The sequence below is a fragment of the Malurus melanocephalus genome, unplaced genomic scaffold (assembly GCF_030028575.1).
Source record: "Malurus melanocephalus ecotype Western Australia unplaced genomic scaffold, MMel_1.1 scaffold_448, whole genome shotgun sequence".
Taxonomy (NCBI): domain Eukaryota; kingdom Metazoa; phylum Chordata; class Aves; order Passeriformes; family Maluridae; genus Malurus; species Malurus melanocephalus.
Window position 1 is genome coordinate 532736 of NW_026623680.1, and position 23662 is coordinate 556397.

The following is a 23662-nucleotide window of genomic DNA, read 5'->3' on the forward strand; positions in this document are numbered from 1 at the left end:
ACAAACAACAGACCCAGTGGGTCCCTTTCCTTTGTTGGTTCCCTCACCAGCTGAGTTTGGATGTTACCCTCCAGACTCTSCAGGAGCCTCCTAGACTGTTTTTCTCTGCTGTAGTATATAYATTTCCAGCAGACATCTGGTAATTCAAAGTTCCCTATGAGAACAAAGTCTAGCAATTGTAATTTCAGGAATGTGGATTCCTCTTCAGTTAATAGAAAGTAATAAGTACTAAAGAAATGAGATTCAGCTTTCAATAGTTTCCCAAACTAATAGCTCTTTGTGAATAGCTCTGATAATACAGGTGACCCCTATTCCCACTGGATAATTGCTTTTATTATGCATTTCTATTTTCTGTTCTTGTCTTACAGCACTGATGGATGTAATTTAGTTGTATACCATATAGGTGCCTAATGAAATTGCTGAAAGAAAGTTCATTGCCGAGCTAAAAAAATGATGTCAGCTCTTGAGTCTCAATAAGGGTCTTGCCTTCAAGCCTGCCTTTTTTTTTGTCCAAGAGCATTAAGTATTATTCACTATGGCTAAAAAATTAGGAAGTGTGGAAAGCCCATCATGTGTAACATTAAATTCAGACATACCTAATAACACCATAATGAACAGACATGCTGCATCTGTAGCTGATAAATTAGGCCACATGATGCCAGGTGAAATGTAGATAGGGYGAGAGTACTGCATGATGAAAGGAGGAGATGAAGACCTGTGTTATGCTGATGACCAGTCAGAAAGAAAAATGTGTATCAGTGAGGAAAAATCAATTTTATGTCTGCATTACATGAAACATCAACACAGACAGGATATTAARCTGCATTAGGAGAAGTAGCTATAGGTAGACTTACAGATGGACTGAATAATTTGAAAATATCAGGGGACTAGAAAAGGGAAAACAAACAGCATGGAGAAATTCTCAAGTGAAGAAAAATATATAAACACAGGATTTRGTTGAGCAAGAAATATTGGGAAAGAGATATATTAAATGGTGAATGAAATAGTGAAAGTGAGTTGAATACCCATGTTTATGCCTASTGTGAGACAAAATACTGAAACAGAAATCTAGAAAAAATAGTGTAAATTTCATAAAAGAAAGCACATGTTGACACAATGCATCATTAACACACKGAGTAGCATAAATTCTCCAGAGTCTGTATCTTCTATACTCTGCAAGATACGTTCTATCCTAATTACCATTTAATGCACTTCTGAAACTTCCTTATTGATCTTCAAGGCCGCCATTAGATAAGGGCCCAGCTAAATTAGGTAATATCCTTTCAGCTGTAACTTATGAAGACAAATTAGCTCTCTCAGTGTAATGCAACAAACTATGATGACATTCAGGACTCAAGGATTAGAGAGTATTTGAGGCAAAGTGGATTGATACTGAGCAGACTGGAGAAAGGGTAGTGAGTAAAAGAGGGTAACTGTACTAAACTACAGCCTGATTGCATTTAGAGTAAATAAACACATCCATTTGGTCCACCTGGAAYTGAAGTTGAGATTAAAATGTCAAGTTGCGCAGAAGGCTCAGTACCTAAAAAGAGTGAAAACTAGAGTTTTCTGATACTCTAGATGATCAGAATGCAAATTTAATTTCTCTTGCTAAGWACTTGGATTCTAAGGAAGTTGGAAAAAWTTAATATTAACTCYATAGGATACCTGTATAAAAAACATTCACATTAATTCTACTAYATAATGATTAGGCAGAAATTTTTGATCAAACACCCCAACTGATATATGAATATGCTTTTCAATAATTTTATCATTTCTGCCTAAGAAAAAGATTATTGAACTTGTTTAAGTAACTAGATGCACAGAGACCTACATAAAGCCAATGTGATRTATAGAATGCTATTTCAAATACCTATGCAAGGGGAAGAGAATGATCATCCTCTGGAGGTACTTATCTCAGTYCTAAACACAGTGGAAGCTTGGACTGAACATTGATTTTCAATCAGTGAAGTGTGGTGAGATGAGTCTCACCATTAGCAACTAYAGAAAATCACATCTGAGTTGTGTTTAGTAGAAATTTAATATWGATTCATTGATGACAATAACTGTTGACATCTTGTTACCAGCCTGGAAACTCTACTGTTCTGGTTCTGCACAGTAAATGTTAAGATTTTATTGGAGTCAAAAATCCAAGACAGCTGTTAAAGAAGCACTAATATATATGTGAGATTTTCAGMATCACCCTTTACCTGAATTTCATATTATCTATAAATATTCAGTTTCTYCATAGCTGTGCTGTGTTTTGATCAGAGACGACCTGCCCAGCACAAAAGATACATCTTYATCACATTTCTCAGTGTGGTTCAAAGATTTTTCCTCCTACCCTGCAATTTTTATATTTCTGGGAGTGGATATGGATGCTTTTAGAGTTGCTAAATTTTTCATGAACAAGGATGTTTTCACAAATTGTGACTAAGAACGATGCTGGAYACAGAAAGCACTTCCAGTGTTGCAGACTGCAGGAAACAAAGGGCGCATTTGYACTTTGGTGCTGAAATCTTTGGATTAACTGCTGTGAGCTCATAAGATCAAAACGTTCAGCTCAGCACTGTGGGCTGGGAGTAGCCTTGATCCCCAGATCAGTTTTGTCACGTTCCAACTGTACTGTGGCTGACCTGTTTAGCTAAACCAACTGATTGTGCTGATAAAACCACTCTGAKTCTGCTCCATCATAAATACAATAACTCAGCGTGTGGCTCTGGGGGGCCTAAGCTACATTGCCAAATAATGGTGACTGTATATACTTATGACAGAGGTTTTTCCTTTAGTGATTCCTACAGAGCCACTCTGAAAAGGGTAAAAAAGGGAAGGCATTTGTGATTGCCTTGTCTAAGTAACAATCTCTCCGTCCACTTTTCCCAACAATTTTGGTCACACTCCTCTCAGCCTGTTCTGAGATGGAGGGACACCACASAGATTGGCAATTCTCACACGTTTTGTGAAGACTGATGGTTTCATTGAGCAAAAAGGACCCAATAAAATCTTCATTAGTTCTGCCTCTCACAAAATGCTTTGTTGAGTGAAGAGACCTTTAGAGAGAATTAGAGCCCTAATCTGTCATTTTGAACATCCTCKCTTTCCATTAAACAGAGCAATTTGCAAGATTAAATGCAAGGGAATATCTTATTAGTTCTCATTATTTGGACTTTATCTGTTTCTGGCTCCTAAAAGCTGATATAAAAGCACACACCCTTGTTTGTTTTAGCAGTAAGTGGTCCTAKTTCCTTCTAGTATKTTCTAAWACTCTTTATTCATCCTGAAGCSGAATAAATAGGTCAGYATTCACAGTTCAAATCACAGTTCCWCTGGATTCAGATTMCAGCAAYGAAGTGCAGTACGAGTGGCAGTTTGTTCAAACTGCTTTAATTATTTCACAGACCACTGTCATTTCTTGTTGCTGAATTACTGTCAAATAAACCACCCTTATGATCAATTTAACTGCCCCTTTTTTAGCCTTTTGAATACTTTCTGAAGCGATTTCTCTGCATTTTTACAGATTCCTGGAGGAGTGAGAACCACTTCTGATCTAATAGAAGACTCAGATGCTTTCCAGGCATTTTTGACCTGTGTTTAGAACAYGGACAGGTAGGTTCAGTCTCTCAGGTCTCACTGTTTACTAATACATATTTCCTAGTAAACCTTTCCCCTGTGCAGCCAGAGAAAACAGATTAGAGATAGCTTTCTTATTCTGCATCTTGTTTTACACTGGCCCTGCCCCCAGGATAGATTTGACCAAGGCAGAGGATATTTAATTAAAAAAAAAAAAAAATTAGCCCATTTTATTAAATGGAAAAAAGCCTAATGATGTTTTYCCCCTTTTCTGCCTGAAACCTGGGAGAATAGCTGGATCAGTGGATAGTCAAGCAAGTTTCAGATTTGAAAGTCTGGCTTAGAAAAGTTGGAAGTGATTCAGATATTGAGGTGTGGTGGGGATTTACATGACTGTACTCTTCCCTCGAGTGACTATAATACAATAGTGAGAAGTTTGCTCTGAAGCTTTTTTATTCATCATCTGATACTGTTAAGGTGAATGCAATGTGAATTGTACAGATTACTGCACTCTAAAATTTCTGTAGAGCTAAAATCACTCTTAATGCAGTCAGATGATAAAGAGAATGACAATACATAATCGAAACCCTAGGCATTAGATATAAAAGATTCTGTCATGCTTTTTCATCAAAGGATTCAACAAAGTACACCTGTTCCTTTACAACAGTTTTCACTTTGGGGATGATTATTAGTTGACCAAGAAAAAGATTCTTATGAATGCAGACTAAGCTGACAAAAGGAAGGAGAAGAGTCCATTATCTAATGTTGTTTCATAATGAGCTGTCATAATGATGGTAATAGTAAGCATTTGGATGCAAGAGTCTGCAGAAGAGGAGAAGAGCCTAGCCAAACTATTTCAGAGAGCTCAGGATTCATTTTATTCTGAACCAGACTCCTCTATACACCAGCTAAATCTCAGTTTAATTTTTTTTAAAGATTTAGTTAAATTGATAAAAATTTTGTATGGACATATCTATGTCAAATCAAGGGAAAATAGACAAGTATTCTTTGCTACTAATTCTCTCATGGAGTGGTAACTTTGTCAGTGAGAGCTGGAGCAAGCAGCAGAGACAGAAATCTTTAAAAATCAATTCTGCCATAAAAGAATTAGCATCAAAGGWTCAGAGAAATTATGTAGGAGTGTTCTCCATTCTGTATTGAAAAAGAAGAGGCAATTTAATTCTTTGATAAGGTAATCTCTTTAAATTTTTTTCTTCTTCTTTTTTTTTTGTGTAGGTTTCCATTAAGTACAATCATATTACCATAAAACAGATTAAAGTAGTCTTCCCAAAGAACTCCCTCCAGATACTTTTACTCTTAGTGCTTGCAATGCCATGTTCCAGCACATTCTTTAGTGATCTGTGGACGAGTATCTATAATTCGAATATTTAAGGGGGACCAACAGACCTGCTAGCATCCTACCCCAGCAACAGAAACAGAGGTTTCTCTCTCTCCTTTYCCCCYCTAGGTTTYTTGACCTAWTAAAAATAGGGGTTTTYTTAAACTTTTTTTTTTTASTTTGTTGTTCTGATCTGTGCAATCCATGTTTGCAACTCCTCATATCTGACTTTTAAAATATAAATAATTTGGATCCTGATGCACTTTGAAGAGACGAAGTAATCCAAGGCAAACCATTCTGAGTTAATCAGAACTGATGTCTAAGGATCTGTGTACCTGCTGTGCATGCTGTTCTCTGTCCTTCTGCTACTTTGAAGCCAAGCACAAGGTGGCCCATAACACTCCAAGACTAAGTGCTGGAATCCTGTCAACCTCATTTTACCACTTAAATTGYAGCACAGGAAGTATCAGAGCAGGAGCACATCTTCCACCACTCAGTAAAAGCGTGCCATGAATTATTAGTGTGGTCGCTGGCACTGCAGACACTGAGCTCCCACCAGCACTCAAGAGTTAGTGCCTGCTTTAGCTCTGTGTAGGTCGTGTCTGTGATTACCATGCAGGCCCAGGAGAGAAATCAGGCTATTTTTATTTCACTGCAATCCATCTTTAAGAAATCCAGGGCACCCATGTCTGTATCACCCWTCACTCTCCCAGGCTGCTGTTGGAGTAGGACCCATGGCAGGAAACACCTGGGGCGAACAGGATGGGATATGCTGGACAGCCACAAGCTTGAGCCCCACAGTGGACATCAGATCAGGTATCTCTACCAGTACATCCCATCCTGGGGTGTATCAGGAACAGTGTGGTCAGCAGGCTGAGGGAGGGCATCCTCTCCCTCTTATCAGTCCTAATAGGCCAGAGCTGGAGAGCTGTGCCCAATTCTGAGCTCCTCAGTGCAAGGAAGCCAAGGAGCTACTGGAAAGGGTGCAGCAGAGGCCACAAAGATGATGACAGGTCTGGAACACCTTATGAGGAGAGGCTGTGGGAGGTGGGCCTTGTTAGTCTGGAGAGGAAAAGACTGAGGGGATCTCATAAATGAATATAAATATCTCAAAGTTTGGTGCCAGATTCTTCAGTGGGGCCCAGTGACAGAACRAGGAGCAACGACCATAACTAAAAGAAAAGAAGTTTCACCTCAACATAAGGAAGGGCTTTATGTCAAAGGTGCCAGAGCACTGGAACAGACAGCCTTGGGAGATCATGAAGTCTCCCTGTCTGGAGACATTCAAACCGCACTGGGACACATTCCTGTGCCACCTGCTCCAGGTAAACCTGCCTTGGCAGGAGGGGTTGGACTGGGTGATCTCCAGAGATCCCTTCCAACCCTAAAAATTCAGTATTCTGTAAAATTCACCTACATGGGATGAGGCCATTTTTGGTGCACTTCCAAAAAGGTGAGTCTGGGGTTTTTATCCCTTGACAGCTCCTGCCCAACTTGGCCCTCACGGGATGGCACCGGGATCCGGGCACCCCCTCAGGCAGCGCCGAGCCGAGCCGAGCCGAGCCGAGCCGAGCCGAGCCGAGTTCACCCGAGCCCGCTTCCCCCGTTCCGATTGGTGGGTTTTGGCCTCCCCGCGGCTTTTCCTCCAATCAGCGCCGCGCGTCCGTTGCTAAGCGGCCGCTGCCGGCGGGGGGCCATGGCGGAGCAGTGGCGGGACGTGTGTGGGGTGCGCATCGCCCCGGCCGAGCTGCGCTTCAGCAACGCGGCCCCGGGGAACCACTACCGCGCCTCGCTCACCGTGCAGAACCTGCGGGCSGGCACCTGCCGCCTGCAGCTGCTGCCGCCGAACCGGCCCCAGGTGAGGGCCGGCCGGGAGGGAGGCGCAGGGGTGTGCCCGCGGCCGCCTCTCCTCAAACAGCGGCCGCGCTGCGTTTCCTCGGGCAGCGCCTCGCACCGCTCCAGCCCGCGGCAACAGCGGCAGAACTAAGGGAACTCTGAGCTTGCCTGTCCTTTATTCCCCTGAGGATGGGAACAGTTTAGAGAGAGCTTCCTTCTTTCTTAAATCCATAGTTTCAGTAAAAATAAACAGCCTTTCCTAGCTACATCAGCCATTAACAGTTAAGCTTGATGATCTTWGAGGTATTTKCCAACCKTASTGGTTCTGTGATCAAGTCTCTTGTTGGCAGCAAATCCTGCTTTGCCGTCTTGGCTGATTTTGTGTTCTCCAGAATTCATCCCGCAGGAAGCCCATGAGTTCCTCGTAACTTCAGGGAAAATTCTGTAGAAATGGCTGTGGTGTGAACACCAAAATCTGGAAGTGATGGCTCTCTTAATTTCTGRGCTGTATACTTTATAGTTTTTTGACTGGAGCAGTCCCATTGTGCTTGCTTCCTAAGAATTTTCTCAGAAAAGAGGAGCTTYGCAATGTTTTCTCAATATAGTGTGACTGCTATTAATAACATAAGTTCTGGAAAAGTCATTGTAGTGCCAGGCTCTTTAAAGGCAAATGTATCTTTACAGTTCTAACTAGCTGAGCCCTCATAACCTCTGCRGCTTCAGCAAAACCCTGCTGTGGTTAGTAGTTTATTATTTGTAAATTATGTCAGAATTATGATCAGAAGGCTGGGTTGAACTGGCATCAGGGGTTCAACAGAAGCTGATGTTGCTTTGTGTTCATAGAAACTTGAACTATGAATAATTCAGGGTAGTCATCAATATGATTTTCAGACAATTGAAGTACCTTGAATAATTTCACTACCTGAGTAGTGAGCCTTTCTTTGTGAGGGCAAGAGTGGCAGCTTCATTCTTATTAAGCTGTAGCTGAAGGCTTTTGGTATGAGCTGGCAACTGTTGAGAGTGCTTGATTTGGTAGGGCTGTGCTTATTGTRTTTTGTTAGTTTTCATCAGCCTTATCAATTTTTCATTGCTCCAGAAGCGGAAAGGCAGAGTCAATTTTAAAAAAGAAAAAAGGTTACTGAATCATTGCTTTGGGGTTTTTCCCTTTGTGATTAACTCTTGCCTTTTGCTTAATATTTTTATTCCATTGTACATGAGATGATGACCAAGATGACAGCTAGGGGACAAGATTGCACTTCACACTCATTTCCAGAAAGGTCTGTTGCGTTGCCCTTGTGTTGCTGTCTGTGATTGCAAGGCTCTGAAGTGTATGACTCCTCTGAAATATATTCTGATGCMTTGCATGTATAGAGTGCAAGCACTGAAACATAACCTTGAGCTGTCATAGTGCATGGCCAAGAAATGCCTTTCAAGAAATTAAGATCACAAAGCAGTTTTTCATAGTTTTTTTTTGAATGTTCTTAGTACAATATATTAATTTTGCCTTGTATAAAATGAATATGCTTSRATGTTTAATTCTTTTTAGAYAAGRGKTMKATTTTAYACATCTCAGAATTAAAATATGGCTKCTYTTTCAATATGAAGCCCATMATTATGATGTGCATGACATAACAAATTTCCTTTAGCTGAGTAAACTGCTAGAAGGATTCTAAAGGAATAGAAGGAGATGCTAAGACAACATAGGTAGCAAGTGGTAAATTATGTTTGCATGTTTAGAACATAAATTAGAACAGAAAACTTAGAATATAGGGAAGACTGTCTTTCAGGAATAAACAACATTMGAACTGGACATAAAGAGCAGAAGCCCACTGTGCACAGGGTAATGTGAATTGTAAGGAGACAGCCACCAAAGGAGCTCTAGACTTCACTTTGAGGCTTTCCTAGGAATGTGGGAAGTGCTGGATTTCCCTCTGTGTGCTGATGGTGGGTTACTTGTGTCTTCTTTTCAAGAGAAGGTACAGGGGATGGTGGATTTAAACAGACACTTACTGACAAGTAATCCAGCATTATTGTTTTGAGAGAGGAAAGGGTGCTTTTCATCCTTCTGGTTTTTTTTCCCTTTCATTTCACCACCAAGATTGGAGGTGCCTTTCAAGCAGATTTTCAGTGTGCAGTGAAACTTTCTGTTGATGTCAGTCAGACCTAGAGGGAGCTCTAACCTGTTCCTGTTTGCTGTTTTGAACTGAGACTCAATCTTTCTTATTTTCTCAGCACTAAAAGTAGTTTTCACTGATTTAATTTTCTATTGCTTCTGAAGGTTTTCTGCAACAATAGGAAAAGCTGGAGCTCTCTTGGAAAGACTAGAAAATTTTGCTAGTTCATTCTGTCTTTCTCTTTTTCTGTAAAAAGTCGGAAATTCAGTAAATAGGGAGGTAAAATTATAAAATTCTGCATATAAAGATCATGTTAAATTTTAATCTTCATATTCTTCTGAAAATAAACTAAATATCCTAAAAAAGGATAAATGTATATCCTTCTTAATCTAGAAACGTGTAACAATTAAAAGAATATTTTTTTAAATTGCAGTTTAAATTGATTGTGAAAAATCCAGAAAAACCTGTTGCATCTGGACTTCAAATTAAAGCTAYTGTGGAATATTCTCCTGACCGTGCAGAAGATCTTCAAGACAAACTCGTTCTTTTAGTAGACGATGACARAGTTCATATCCCCCTGCTTGGGTATGATATTAAGAAGCTCACATGCTGCTCTTAATATTTGCAGATTAATGTGTTGGAAAGTTTACTTATACATGTCAGATATGGCTTTGTAATTAGTCTGTCAATTGCATGGAAAACAAACTAGTTTTCTTACAACAGTAAGATTTTTCTTTTTTTTTCATAACAGCACAAGGGTAAGATGTTAATTGGGGTGATGTCCCTCTGAAATTATAGAGAGTCTGGATTTTTAGTTTTGCCATAATCTAACTTGATTTTGATAATGTTGGYAATTTTGAATTCTGTACTATTAGASAAATTAACAATTACTTTTAATGTCTTCCCTTCATACTAAATCACTTACATAAAAGATTTTGCAGTAATTGTAACAGTTTCAAATCTGAATTGTAGTGAAACATRTGTTGCCTAATTCTAAAAATAGGGTGCATGCTTTAGAGCAACATCACAAGGACTTTTGAAAATTTTTGTTAGGGTAGTATGGTGAAGGAAAGGCACATAGGAAGAATTATAATGCTACTGGGGACTCCTTTCTGGAAAGGACYTGCAATAGATTAAGTACTTAAAATCTTCATGTTTAACTGTGTTTTGCAGAGAAAACGTTGTCAGGCTTTAATAATAAATTTCTGTGTGTRTTTGGAAAAAACAAGGATATTTTATGATTTTATTCAATGTTTTCCAAAATATAATTAGTGTCATGCAAAACCAGTAAATTCCATCTTCATAAAAAAACCCCAACTAGCAAACCAGAGCAAACAAATAAACCTCACACTGTATTAAAAAAACAAACTCCAAACCTTTACCTTGACTACCTCCCTTTTGCATAGGTCTGTATCTATTAGAAAATCTCATTTTATTTATAATGTATGCTTATTTCTGCCCACTTGAAAAGATAGATACTTAGATCTTGAGAGGAGAAGTACTTTTGTTTTTTTTCCGGTGAAACTTCTTGTAAGAATGTCTGGATACTTGCAAAGTAAAATTTTTACAATTTTTGTGAGTGTACACTAATCTTGATAGATGATTTGTTTTTTTTTAAATTTAAATTATTTTATGGGGCTTTTTTGCCACATCCTGCTGGTCTAGCATCTCTTTAAGGAATTTACTACATTATTTTTTTTGCATTACAATAAATTATCAAAGAGAATTAAAAACTGTATTAAAATTCCTGAGAGCAAATTCTTTTGTGGTGTTTCTTGATTTAATTTTTTGCCTCTATCCCTTCCTTGCCCCTCATCTTCCCATAATGCAATTGAATATTTGGGCAGGATCTACCTCACTCAATCAAGGATATTTTTCTTCCTTCTCCTTTAAGCCTTCTGTGCTGCATGTAACACAGATCAGGAGATGGAATTGTTCCTGCATGTTCCTATTTGTGGCTAAGAAGAGACAGACTGCTGTGCTCATGTAAAATTAAAATTGATTTGAAACACAGTTTTATGTGAGATCAGAGGTATCATTGTATTAAAGATTGGAGTCTTTAAAATACAAGTTTCCTGAGGCATGATCTATTCATKATGCCTAAAAAGTACCCAGTGATGTCATCATACTTGCTGAGGGTCTTAAATAAATAATAAAAGTAGCTTGTGGCTTGTCATTACACACTTCTGTCTGTTGTAATAAGTTTTGTTGAAGTCACAAGAAGTATATATCAAACACAAGACTTTACATGGATATTGGCACTTCTCTGCTCTTAGTTCAGGCTCATAATGAATTATTTGGTCTAATTTTGTGATGAACTAATTCAGGATAGTTTTATTTAAAGTACTATGATAATGTATTGGAAATGAAACAGAAGTATATTAATTAAATTTTGACTAATTGTTTAAAGAGATATTGTTTTCAAATCAGAATGGTCAGTCATTAAACAGATTAATAGATAAGTACCTCTCTTTTAGACCTTTCCTGTGTGTGCTGTAGTGCTGTAGTGAGTTGCCAAAACTCTGATAGAACTAGGACAAAAAGAGAACTCTCTTCCCCTGGAGTGCTTAATCAAATTTCTTTTAAAATGCAAAGGTACTTTAAAGTTTTGGGAAATATAATATTGTCTTTTCTCTGCAGATTAATTCCATACTCTTATCTGGAAATAGAATCAAAGTTTGATTTTGGTGAAATGATTGCAAACAACAAAACAGTTACTAAAAAGATTAGTATTGCTAACCATGGATCAGYTGCAGGTAAATATTTAGTATGCATTAAATCATACAAATAGTTTMTTTTATTTGAAACATAATTTTATGCAAGTTAACACTTTGGTGACCCAGCTGCAATTAACTGAAATTTGGGTTATGCAGATTGTGATTATTGTAGCTGCAGTTGTTGCACATGGCCTGCTGCTTATGTCACCAGTACTATGTTTCCATTTAGGAAAGAAAATATAGTTTAGAACTTTGAAAATTTTATGAGTTCTCTACTTTTGAGTCCCATTTGAAAGATGTAAGAATAATAGTTGCCCATTGCCTTAGTGTGCTCAGTGTAGACAGCAGCAAATCACATCTGCTCTTGCTTTGTGCTTCTGTGATCCCCAGACCTCTCTCTTGAATAAACAACTACGAGTTCCCTGCACTTTCCAAGCTAAAGTCCTCTAGGACAGGAATTGAATTGTCTTTGTTGCTAGAAGATTATGAGAGGCTTTTTATTTTTCTGCCATAGCTTTTGAAATCCTACAGCTTTTAGAACAAGCACATCCTTAAACTTCTGTGAGCAGCAATTCCAAGGAAAATCAGAAACATGGATAAAGGAACATAAGATTAGAATGCTCACATGATCCAAACAACCTATGTGACTGCCTTTTGCACTTGACAGTGACTTGCCTTGGACAAGGCTGCAGATGCCTTTTTCCAGAAGAAGGGTGGCAGCTATGCTGTGTTTCAAACAACAAATTTAAGGCAGTTAATTATTTTTTTTCCTCATTTGTACAGCTCTTTGTTGCATTACAAGCTGGTTTTTTTGCATTAGGCCCAGGCTGTGTGAACATTTGTCTCCTAGATTTTCATATGAAATATTGTACCAAGAGAAAATGCATGATTACAGGAACACAGAGAAGAGTTGCAATATTAAAAATAATTTAAATATATATATATATCTAATTTCTGTCTAGATAAAGCAGATTTTTAAAAAATTTTCTTTTGAGGAAGAAAAAAGAAATTATTGGGCGTGTTTTCTACAGCCAGCTCAACTTAAAAGATTAGTATGCAGTTTATATAATCAGGTCTTTCTCATACATGCTAACTTACTRCTTTGAGCAATTATGATTAGAAAGAAGATGAGAGAACCTACAGTACATGTGCATCTACAACTAAATTGTATGATATAATTTTTTTCAAATTGTGTAGGTAACTGTTTCTAGTTATAAACGGTTGCATGATACATATAGGCTGCATGGTGGAGTTTTCTAGGATTGAATGAAAATTTGAATGAGGGCAATGGTTAGTAAAGAATGTCTTGAGGGCAGACAAAGAGCTGCTGAGTTTGTGTTTCTGTGGGCTCTGTAAATCATAATAAGCAGGTCACAGTTAACAGCAGCTTCTAAACTGTGTGAGCAGGAAGTGCTCTGTGCTAGCCTGAGACTTGAGGATTGCATTTCACATCTCATCCCATGCACTAAATAAGTCCTTTTTTCCTGCTTCTGATCTCATATAAGAGATTATCTTTTATATGAAGTCAGCACATTTTTCATACATTTGAAACAATTTGTCTATGATCTAATGRCAGATGATTAGTGTTGTTGGTTAAACATAGGGTTTTTTCACATTTATARAAGTATTTTTATAACATATATTTATCTATATATTATAGAAATATTTAATGTTCTCTTCTGCAGTAACTTACATTGGGTACAGACCAAATCATAGAAGTTGTTGTTACCTGCAATATGCAATTAACTCTCTGGCTACTCTAGCTGCCTATAACTTGGTATAACTTGCAAAATGTTACTTACAGCTGTTTCAGGATATTGTCACTTCTGTTTGGAATGTGAGTGCCTTTCCTGTAAACATCACAGCTTGCAAAATGGAATTGGACACGTGGGTGTAATATTTAAAGAAAGCTTGGAAATAATGATCTACTCTCTCTTAGAAATAGCTTTTAAAAAGGTTAACTCCATGTTTCCTTAGGAAATAGGAAAATGTACTGCTTGTGAACATCTGYATTATGTGTTGTGTAATTTCAAGTGTGTTTTAGAAGAATATAAATCTACAGCTTTATATTGTGTGACATTCTGTWTACTGCTCTGGTTTTTCTAGGTGGATTTCGTATAGTATATGGTGGGGTTGTCCTGCTTAACATAAGACCTGCCAGAGGAGTGGTAAAAGCAAAATCTGTAAGGACAATTGAAGTGGATATCTGCACAGATACACCTGGAGTCATCAATGAAATGATGAAGTGAGTGTATGAAGAAATGCAGCTCTATAAATTTCATTTTYGTCTGTTATTTATTCTAGTCTTTATTATGAATGTTTGTCTAAGAAGATTCAGTTCCTGTCAGTTATTGTCTTTAATATTTAGTTCTATTAAATTAACTTGATTGTTATATTATCTCCACAGAAAAGTGATGCATAATTGTATACCTGGCTGTGTTAATAAAGATCTTTCATACTTTATAATGATCTGGGATGTTTGCACATTCCTCAGAATAAAACTAACCAAGAGCTTTTGTATCTTTCAGCTTTCTGCACATCCTGTCTTCCCTACTTTTCTTAGCTTCTGTAACTTCTTGTTTTCTTTTAGCTCTTTGTGTTTCAGGAGTTTCAGGAACATTGTGGTGTTCTTTGGTGTATCTTATTTTCACTAGAGGGAATGTATTTGCAACACTGGAGTGGATTGYTTTTAAATACATGCCTTATAGAATCATAGAATCACAGGATGGTTTGGCTTGGAAGGGACCTTAAAGTCCTGTATTTCCAACCYACCTGCTGTGGGCAGGAATTTTCCACCAGAMCAAATTGCTCAGAGTCTGTCCAGCCTGACTTGAATGCTTCCAGTGATGGRGAGTTCACAGCCTCTCTGGACAATGTGAGAGTGGGCGTGGTTGGTTTGTTAAGTGGTTTTGTTTTTTTTTGTTTTGGTTGGTGGTTTAAGCTTTTTGGGCGGTTTTTTTTTGGATGTGTATGGAAGTTTCCTGTTTTATTTTAAATTATTAAGATGTACTTCAAGTTCAGTTCTTCCTGTTCTTGCTTTTGGCGGTGGCATGTTAGAAAAGGGAATGACAGACGAAAAATTGTCTTGGAGTCACAGGCAAGGTGGTGTCTGTGCTACTGCTTCACAGTTACATCCTCCTTTGTACAATACTTTCTTTGGCTACTAAATATCAACCCTTTGGTTGCTAAGTGCCTTCTGCTTTACTTTTGGTGTCCAGGTTGCTACCATAATTTTCTTCTCCTTGTTTGAGGTAAATGGCTACTTTCCTGCAGTCTAATAGATAATTTATCTATTCAACTGAGAGAGCATGACTACACAGAGCTCATATTTCATCCTACAGCCATTTTCTGCCTTAAATTCTGCATAATTCTGTCCATGAATTTGGTGTTTCTCAGTAGTTACTGTTACATTCTTTAGACAAGATGAAATGTTACGTTTTCTTGTCAAGCCTTGCACAAATGTAGAAATATATATGTGTACTGATGCGCATATATGTGTTTAAACAAACAGGGTGATATTTAAAGTCTTGCAATGGGTATTTGACAGGAATATGACTTTGAGAAATAGTCCAGTTTTCATGAAAACACGATAGTTATTTACATTTGCCATGTTGTCTGAACGTTTGCCTTCAATGTGCAAGCAAAATTATTCTCAAAGGAATCTGCTCTTCAAGAGCTGAAAGAYGATATTTGGAGATCCTCTCCCAGATCCCTTGTGTAGTTATATATATGACTATTCAAAACCAAGGATTTTTTTTTAATTTAAATTTTCTTTTCAGTTCAGAGGCTGCTCATAAGGACAGATGATTCTATTTGAAAACCAGGGTGTATTACTGCTTGATTCTTTTGTTCATCAAGAACAAATATGCTTTGTTTCACTAGAATTCTGATAACAAAAAATAGTACAATGTCTGTATGATCTGTTGGTGATTTGTGGTATCATCAAGATCAAGCTCTCGGGCAGGAACAGCAGCAGTTTTTTCATGTTTATTCAATGAACTTTTAGTGGCAGTTCCCTACAAGAAAATTAAGTTTTGTATGCTACAATTGGTATTTAGATATGAAGACTCTTAGAAATAAGAGCAATGTGTATTGTCTATGGACACCTAATTCTTTGCAGATGTTGTTCCTATCATTTCAAACATTTAAAAAAAGTCAAAAAACAAAACAAACCCAAAACTCCACTATGTAATGTGTGTTTCTTCCTGATTGATGCTATTCCTGCTAGGCCATTGTCAAGGACATGCTGTCTGCCCTGCTCCCCACTTAGTTTATCYGTGGAAAGCCAGTGATTTGAATGCTTGGATGTTGTAATTTTTTTTTGCCCAGAAATCTTATTATTTCTAACACTTCTCTCCATTACCTATTGCTGCTTGTTACTCTTACTGGCAGAGTGGAGTTGGATGATCGTGGCTTCACTGAAGTATGGATCAGAGGTGTAGTGGTTGAACAAGATCTCAAAGTTATTGGAGTGTCTTGCGGAAAAGTACTGAAATGCATTAACTTTGGACGTCTTTACTTTGGGACTTCAAAGACTGAAAAAATATATTTATACAATGAAAGCCCTGAATGTATGGATTGGGTAGCAGTCCTGGAAGACAATGCCATTGGAGGAGAGTTGGTAAGAAACTGCTCTGGTTTTTGTTTTAGTTGAAAACTTGTGTTCATTTCTGTGTTTGCAGTTTTTATTTCTAAACATTCATTTTCTACTATCGTTTATTATGTCAGAGTATTTCCTGATCAATAGGCTTGCTGAATCTTCTGTCTAGCCAATACGTTTTCTACTTTAATTTAACCTTAGAATTGAGTTAAATTCAATTATTTGTTTCAGTAGGTGACATTTTAACCTTAACAAATTTAAGTGCATTCACTGGGTACGGTTCTTGTAGTTTTGTTTGGGGTTTTTGGAGCAATTTTCCTTGAAATCCTACTMGTTTTCTTATTATTTACTAGGAGTKATCAAAATACARTTTTGAATTCTAAGATGTTAATRATCTGTGGTTTCACTTGTTTTTCTCAGACAGTGAAATAATCAGATTGAGAATTATGTTTAAAAAAGGGAATGCAAAACACTGACATGAAATTGGTTCAAAAATCAGTTAATTAGTCATGTGATGTATAACTATGTCAGTACTATTTCTTGTGTTATCTGTTGTACATGAAAATGCATGTATATAGGTAAATATACAAACACAAAAGGGAAAGCAGAACAGGCTGAACTATTCTGTATTTTGATTATTTTTTTAGGGGACAGATCTTCAGAAGAGTACAGATGCTGTTTTACAAGACTTAAGCCTGAAAACTAAAGATGTAGATGTTTCCACCTTGATCTTGTGCATTCCCGATCAAGGAACTTTGCTGCCTTATGAAAAATCTATGGTTACACTGTGCTTTAGTCCAGAGTGAGTGAGTGATACCAATTAAATGMACACACAAACACACAAATTGATTGGTCTACACTATTCTGCAAGAGCTGTGTTAGAGAAAATAATTTCAAGTTAATATGGCTGCACATTATTTCTGAATAACTTCTTATGTATTTATGTGTGTTAAAAGAAATTTCTTGGCATGRTTCTGCTAATCAGAAAGCAAAGTCTGAAGTGATTTTATGATTTTATGTTTTATGTTACACTAAAGCTGTATTTGGACCAAGAATTGGTTAAGCTGGTTTTGTCTTTTTCAGAAYAAGAATTTTATTAGTTTTTGCCATKTATTAAYCACCAAGAGAGTGAAACACTTTGGAGAGCTGTCATCTCATTAAAAAAAAACAAGCAACACAAAAATGAAAACTAAACATAAAGAAACGTTTCTTCTTGGATGAAGAAAAACCTAATGCGCTCTTGCCATTTTCCCTTACTTAAGCTCTAAATATATGTAGTTGCTATGCATGTGGTATTAGTTTAGGAAACTGTTGTGGACTGGAAAAGATATAAAAATTGCCACTATAATAAACACACAGATATTGATGAGCTTAAATTTGTTACTGTTTGCTTTTTCAGAAAGGAAGTAAAAAGATCATTTGTTCAACATGTTACTGACAGCAAAGAAGCCAGAGTGGATGTTCAAAAATATTTCTTGATTTTTTATGGGTTAAGTTTGGTGGTTTATTTTTCTTCCAGTCTTTTAATTACAAATTGTCACTCTTACAGAAAATTTAAAAGAGACTTTGAAACGAATGACTCATCACTGATTCAAGATTATGTCCTGTTTCTGAGATTTGAAACTGCTGGGATGAGAGGTGGYGGTCTACCGACCCTCAGTGATGGTACCACAGCAACCACAAGTATGGTAGAAATTTATAGTCACCATCAGAAATGTAGATATGGATAATAAAACTGTATATCTTGATTTTTTTWAWTTWAAAAAAAATTCTTGGTCATCTAAATAGCTTCATGGTAAATTAMTTTTTATATTTGTTTGTTTATATCAACACAAATCAATTMATTTACATCTTTAATGCTTCAGCACCAATACCTCTTTGAACAGAGAGTAGAAAGGAGGGAATCGTGTGTCATGAATGAACACCTACAACTTAATTCTAAATTATATTAATTATAAATGCAAATATTTGAAGGATATCAAAACCCCCCAGCCATYTGCAAGTCACTAGCACTTTTAGAATACCAGTTTTGTGCATTTCCAAGTGCATCTTTGATCATCCTCAACTTCCTTACTGATGGAATATATTATTTAACAGCTGTTATAAGTAAAGGTCTCTGTGTTAGGTTTATAAAAATTGCATTATAAACACACTGATTTGTGATTTTGTGACCATACAACTCCAGCATGACTTTTGTCTTAATGAGATAATGGGTGTGAGAAGTTTTTTTTTCTGTTTGTTTTTGTGTTTTTCTGATGCAGGGAGTCATTCTCGTCATGTGGACTTAGCTTTGATGGGCTCTGGGTATCCTGTGACGTTATCTTTTAAGCCAGGAGAAGTAATTAATTTTAAGGACTGTTATTTGGGTGAACAAACACAAGTTTTRTGTACAATAAAAAATGAATCCAAGTTCCTCCCTGTAACATTCAGCTTCCGCAGGACTGCTCACTTCAATATTTCTCCTGAAACAGGAAAACTTAAAAAAAAATCTGAAAAGGTAACTCCCTCTTTMTTTTAGATTATGTAACTGTGCAGATTATTTTACAGTAGTTAGCAGTGGAATTTATTGAAAGAAAACCAGAGGAATTTCATTTTAGTAGCAATGATTTTTAGTGTCAGGCAAATATATTTTTTTCTCATTTTGTACAGTCTCTTAATGTTCTTTCCTGTACTYCAAGAAGCAAATACTATTTTAAATTTGGAAAAAAATTGTAGTACTAAGGCAACTTTACAAGGGTACTAYCTGTAAATTTTTTAAATTTTATTTTACTGACTTGAGAAGATTGATTTATACTCAAATATTTTTGCAGGTACATTAAATTTGTTTCAGTAAATCATAAATATTCAAGTAAGATAACATTTATTTTAATGGAAGAAAATTTTTCAAATAATAAGTCAAATATGGAAACATTTACAATTTCCCAAAACAGTAAGTCAGGGCACAGAATTTCTCTCAGAAATTAACAAATGAGACTTTGTTGCATTCCAGTGTGTCACATTTTTACATTATCTTGTATTGCTAATRTAATATACTATATAGTATTAATATATTGCTAATATAATATATTGCTAATTTATATGTGCCTGTTGGTATATTCTGCAAACCCTGGTTTTTGGAGGTAAGTGTGGAAAGAAGTGACTCAGTGACTCAATCATATAGAACATTACACAAAACTTGACTCTTATTTTCTGCCTCATGTGTCTCATTATGAATTTTCCTTTCCAGGAAGTGAAGATTTCATTTACTCCACGTCAAATAGGAAAATTTGAGATGAAGCAAATTATTGATATAATTGGTAACGGAGTAGATAAAAATAATGTAGATGTTTTGAAGACAAAAGCCTTTCATCAGTTATATTTGACTTTTCTTGGTGTGTGCAAATCGAAAACAAAAAGTGTCGTATTCACAGTTAATCCTGGTAAGATGCTAGAAATGCAAGTAATGAGTGATAAAATATTTTAAAAGCACATGTTTAGCATTTTAAAAGTTTTTTTACTGTTTTTAGTTTACTTGTAAAAAGTAGTAGCTCTTTGGGACTGGAAGAAATGCTCAACTGTGTGATGTATCTCCATAAGAGTACAAAACAATGGCTAAAATAATGGTACACCCTSCCATCATTTTATCAGAAATTGAACTATTAAAACATGAATTTTCATCATATGATTATCTAACTTTTATGAGTTTTTGCAAGAAATGCCGCTGCACAGTGCTAAGATGTTTCAGGAACAAATTGAGAGATGTGTAAAGCACAGGAAGAATTTAAGAAAGATAATGGGATGTTCTTTATTGATTCAAAGTTATTACTGCCAGTTCAAGCAGCCTGCCCCCTGTCCCATGTCCATTGACTCTTCCCATCCTGTGAAGCCTGTGCCAACATAARGAATCTTTCAAGATAGGCAATAATTAGTCTGTAATTATTTCCTTATGTTCCAAATGTTTTCTACAAACAGCACTTTGCAGTAGATTTGACTGAGCTGTCACTGGATTATAAACCAGTCCTGGGAAACATGATTTTTTCAAGCATCAGATGTTCTGCAGGCTCTGCAGCACCAGTGCAATGGCCTGGCCTGTTGTGGTTGTGCAATGTGGTGTCTGTGTGTTGAAAAGGGGAACTTTAATACTCTGACTGCTGCCGCTTGAAGATGTACTCCCTAATGAGAAACAGGAAGGCCATACTCATTTTTTAGACTGTGAGGGAGAAAAAAAGAGGAAATTACTGGAAAGGCATGATAAAATGTTCCTACAAGTACCAGAGTGGTTGATAAGATGCTGGGCATTCCTGCTACGTTCAGGAAGGTATTTCCAATCCATGACTATGAAGAATTGATGAGTATGAGGAAAAATTATTTTGTTTTTTTCAGATCCTTTTCTAGATGGTTCTGTTTCTTCCTGTTGTCTTCTTCCACTCTCTGTGGATGAGTATGTTTACTTGTGTTTCAGATGAAGGCAGGGGAGAGAGTGGGATGAAGCTTCTTTCAAACTGTGCCTTCCTGGCCAGTAAAAGTAATCACTCCTATGACTTAGAAGATGGAAAGTTATTTTTTGTTTGTTTTTGGTTTGTTTTTTTTTGTTTTATTTTTTTTTTTGTAGCCATTTTGGATTAAAGTAAGGCTAAATTAGGTAAATTAAATATATTTAATTATCAATTTTTTTTTCAGGTGAGGGAAGTGGTTGAAGTATGGCCTTATTTCTACCATAGTTTTTCTCTTTAGTATTTATATAGATATGTGTTTTTTTGAAACTAGAGTGAAAAAGATCTGAACTGCCTTTTCAGTTATCGTAGCTTGGGAGATTTTTGTCMAAAATCATGCCTGTGTTTGCAGCCCTTAAGACAAACTTTAGGACACTGAAAAATGTGCCAGAGGCAGCTCTGAGTGTCTGATGATGTGCCTGTGCAAGACAAAGCATCACATCTGGACACAGCTGGTTTGAGCTCTGGTGTCTGTGTGATCCAGGCTGAGGGAGGCAGTTGGATTTTGGTGTGATGTTTGCTGCTGGGTGGACCATTATAAATTACATGTGTTTTCTAATACTTTGAGTTTTGTTTGGAAAATACTAGTTAAAGTTTATGTTTTATTTGAATTTTAAGGTCTAACACCCTTGATTTCCAATGCAACTGGACAGTTTGTTGCTCGGGACACAGGACAGCTCAGTGATACAGCGCCTGTGGCAATCCTGAAATCAACACAAACACAAATTCATGCTCACCGKGAAAACAGGGATTGTAAGGATGATGCACTTATAGCTTTTCCTAATGATCGTGCAGCCAGCCTTAGACCCAGTGAATGGAATAAAAAGTACAGGTAAAATTATGTCAATCTAGTATTTAAACCCACACATTTATATATATATCATATAGTAGATCAAGATTTTTTTTTCAGGCTGAAAGTTCTTTAAAATTCATTGCATTTCTKAGTCTCTTGCATATAAACTTTCTAAATTTTCTTATGTGAAGCTACAAATGTAGCTATTACAGCTGCAATATTTTAGTTTTGTGGTTACCTTTACAAGGTCAAATATTAATTATCAGCTGCGATAAAAAGAATGTTTGGAATAAAATACTTKTATCAAAATCAATATGTTTTCATTCTGACAAGACCCAGAATCAATTTACACATGTAATAAAACTACAATTCTCTTTAAATATTTAGGACTATTTTCACAAAGACTGAGAGATATAATTACATAGACCCAGACTTTGCTTATACTGTCTCTGAACGACTATTTAGAGAAGAAAATAGGAAATACTACATCGACTTCATTGAAAATTTAAGACGGCRTCGTTTAGACAAAGAAGCTACTAGGTAAGACTTGGTTTAGAGGGTAAATAAATACTTTAGACTCATACACAAAATATGTGAATATATCTGCAGAATTAAATTAATGGCACCAATTAAGTTAGTTAAGTTAATTTGTTAATACCTAAATTTGTCCCATGCCAAAGTGCTTATGATCTTGATTCTTTCATTTATAATGCATTTATAATGCATTTATAATGCAAAAAACCTGTTTTCTTCAGGTTAGACACATAGAGATCACTTCCTGGGTGAAATGTAGGGATAGAGGCAGGGCACTTGAGCTTAAAATGAACTTAAATTAAGGTGTCAAGTTTTAATAAGATTTGATTATGATTAATGGGAAAAAACCATAACACTGATTATTTTGGATTATTTTCTTTCTGTATAATAAATACGAATTTCCAACTAGGATGTCTAGCTCACCCCAAGTAATGGATTCAGTACGTGAATTATATATTCTGTGGACTGAAGCAGATACAAGCCTTTAATCTTACTGGTCATCTAGCTTTATCTTACAGTAAAAACCAAAACAATAAAAAAATGGTCAAGGCATTTTCTGTATGTGCAGTTTTTTTTAAAATAATGAAATATTCCTATTTAAAATATTATTTGTTTTGTTTAAAAATATTAAACAATTTAATGTGTAGATCATGGAATGCTCAAACTTCTAGACTTCTATATTTTTTTTATTTCCTTCCCYGTAGGCAGTTTTATATTTATAACAATCCTGTGAGCATAGGCCTTAAACCTGCTGATGGTCTTGAGTCACCAAACATTTCAATCACAGATATTCCCAAGGACAAGAAACAGCACAAAATGCTTCCTTTAGATGACAAGAGCCTGTTAACTGGTCGAAAATTAGCAGCAATTGTTTCTAAATCTACAAACAATGGAGTAAGTTAAATGCTTGAGTAATAATGTAGGCATAATGTGTTTACTATATAAAAAACCAAGAATTTTGATCCTGCTCTGAGAAAGTATCTTGTGCTTATCACAGGTTTGGAGCTGGCTTAATCCTATGCCMTCTTCTAACCAGGAGAAGGAAGATTGTCGTCTACCTTTGACMCACAAGCAGCTTCATCAAATATTCATTGGTAAGGTTTTTTATTTGGTTGCTAAGTGTATATAGTTGTTTCAAAAACACTTATTCATAGTAGCACAATTTGTGATCATAATTGTCCACCCTAAATAGAAAACAGTTTAATTTGTAGGCAGCTGGATACCTGCAGCAGTGTTTTACTAAAGCTTTGTACTTCTCAGAAAATACTGAGATATGATTARGTATGAACATGTAAAAGAAGAGCTTCCTTTGAAGACTGCTCTTACCACAACCTCTTACAGAGAAATCAACACAGCACAGTGTGAGAGTTGCTCATACACTATTGCCTTGTTATTGGATAGCACCTGGACCAGCATTAATATCAGCACGGGAATGCTGAGAATATTTCTGGGAATTAACAGTTAAGATTGATGCCCCCCGAAACAAAAACTTCAGGATCCTCCATCAAAATAATTTCAGGGTAATGCTCTGTGATGAGGAGTAACACCTTCTAAAATCTCTTAGTGACTAACTAACAAGACTTGTTCATACTACAGGTCTATTTTAAGGTCAGCTTTTCTTCAGTCAAATTCTTTAGCAGTAAAAAGAGAATTTTCAGTGCTTCTTGGGCTTTTTTTTTTTTTTTTT

General features: G+C 36.4%; 1 protein-coding gene across 1 annotated transcript in view; it reads left to right on the plus strand.

Moving 5' to 3' along the window:
* Window positions 1–6605: 6605 nt before the first annotated feature.
* Window positions 6606–23662, plus strand: part of CFAP47 (cilia and flagella associated protein 47) — a gene marked incomplete at its 3' end in the record, with an annotated part of 44042 nt that continues 26985 nt past the window's right edge. Inside the window, exons 1-13 of the mRNA XM_057380342.1 lie at window positions 6606–6767; window positions 9293–9444; window positions 11500–11615; window positions 13683–13821; window positions 15969–16197; window positions 16824–16978; window positions 17726–17859; window positions 18438–18673; window positions 19403–19595; window positions 21267–21480; window positions 21829–21981; window positions 22680–22869; window positions 22973–23069. Of these exons, the coding sequence (XP_057236325.1) occupies window positions 6606–6767; window positions 9293–9444; window positions 11500–11615; window positions 13683–13821; window positions 15969–16197; window positions 16824–16978; window positions 17726–17859; window positions 18438–18673; window positions 19403–19595; window positions 21267–21480; window positions 21829–21981; window positions 22680–22869; window positions 22973–23069 (2170 nt within the window). The remainder of the gene's footprint in view (window positions 6768–9292; window positions 9445–11499; window positions 11616–13682; window positions 13822–15968; window positions 16198–16823; window positions 16979–17725; window positions 17860–18437; window positions 18674–19402; window positions 19596–21266; window positions 21481–21828; window positions 21982–22679; window positions 22870–22972; window positions 23070–23662) is intronic.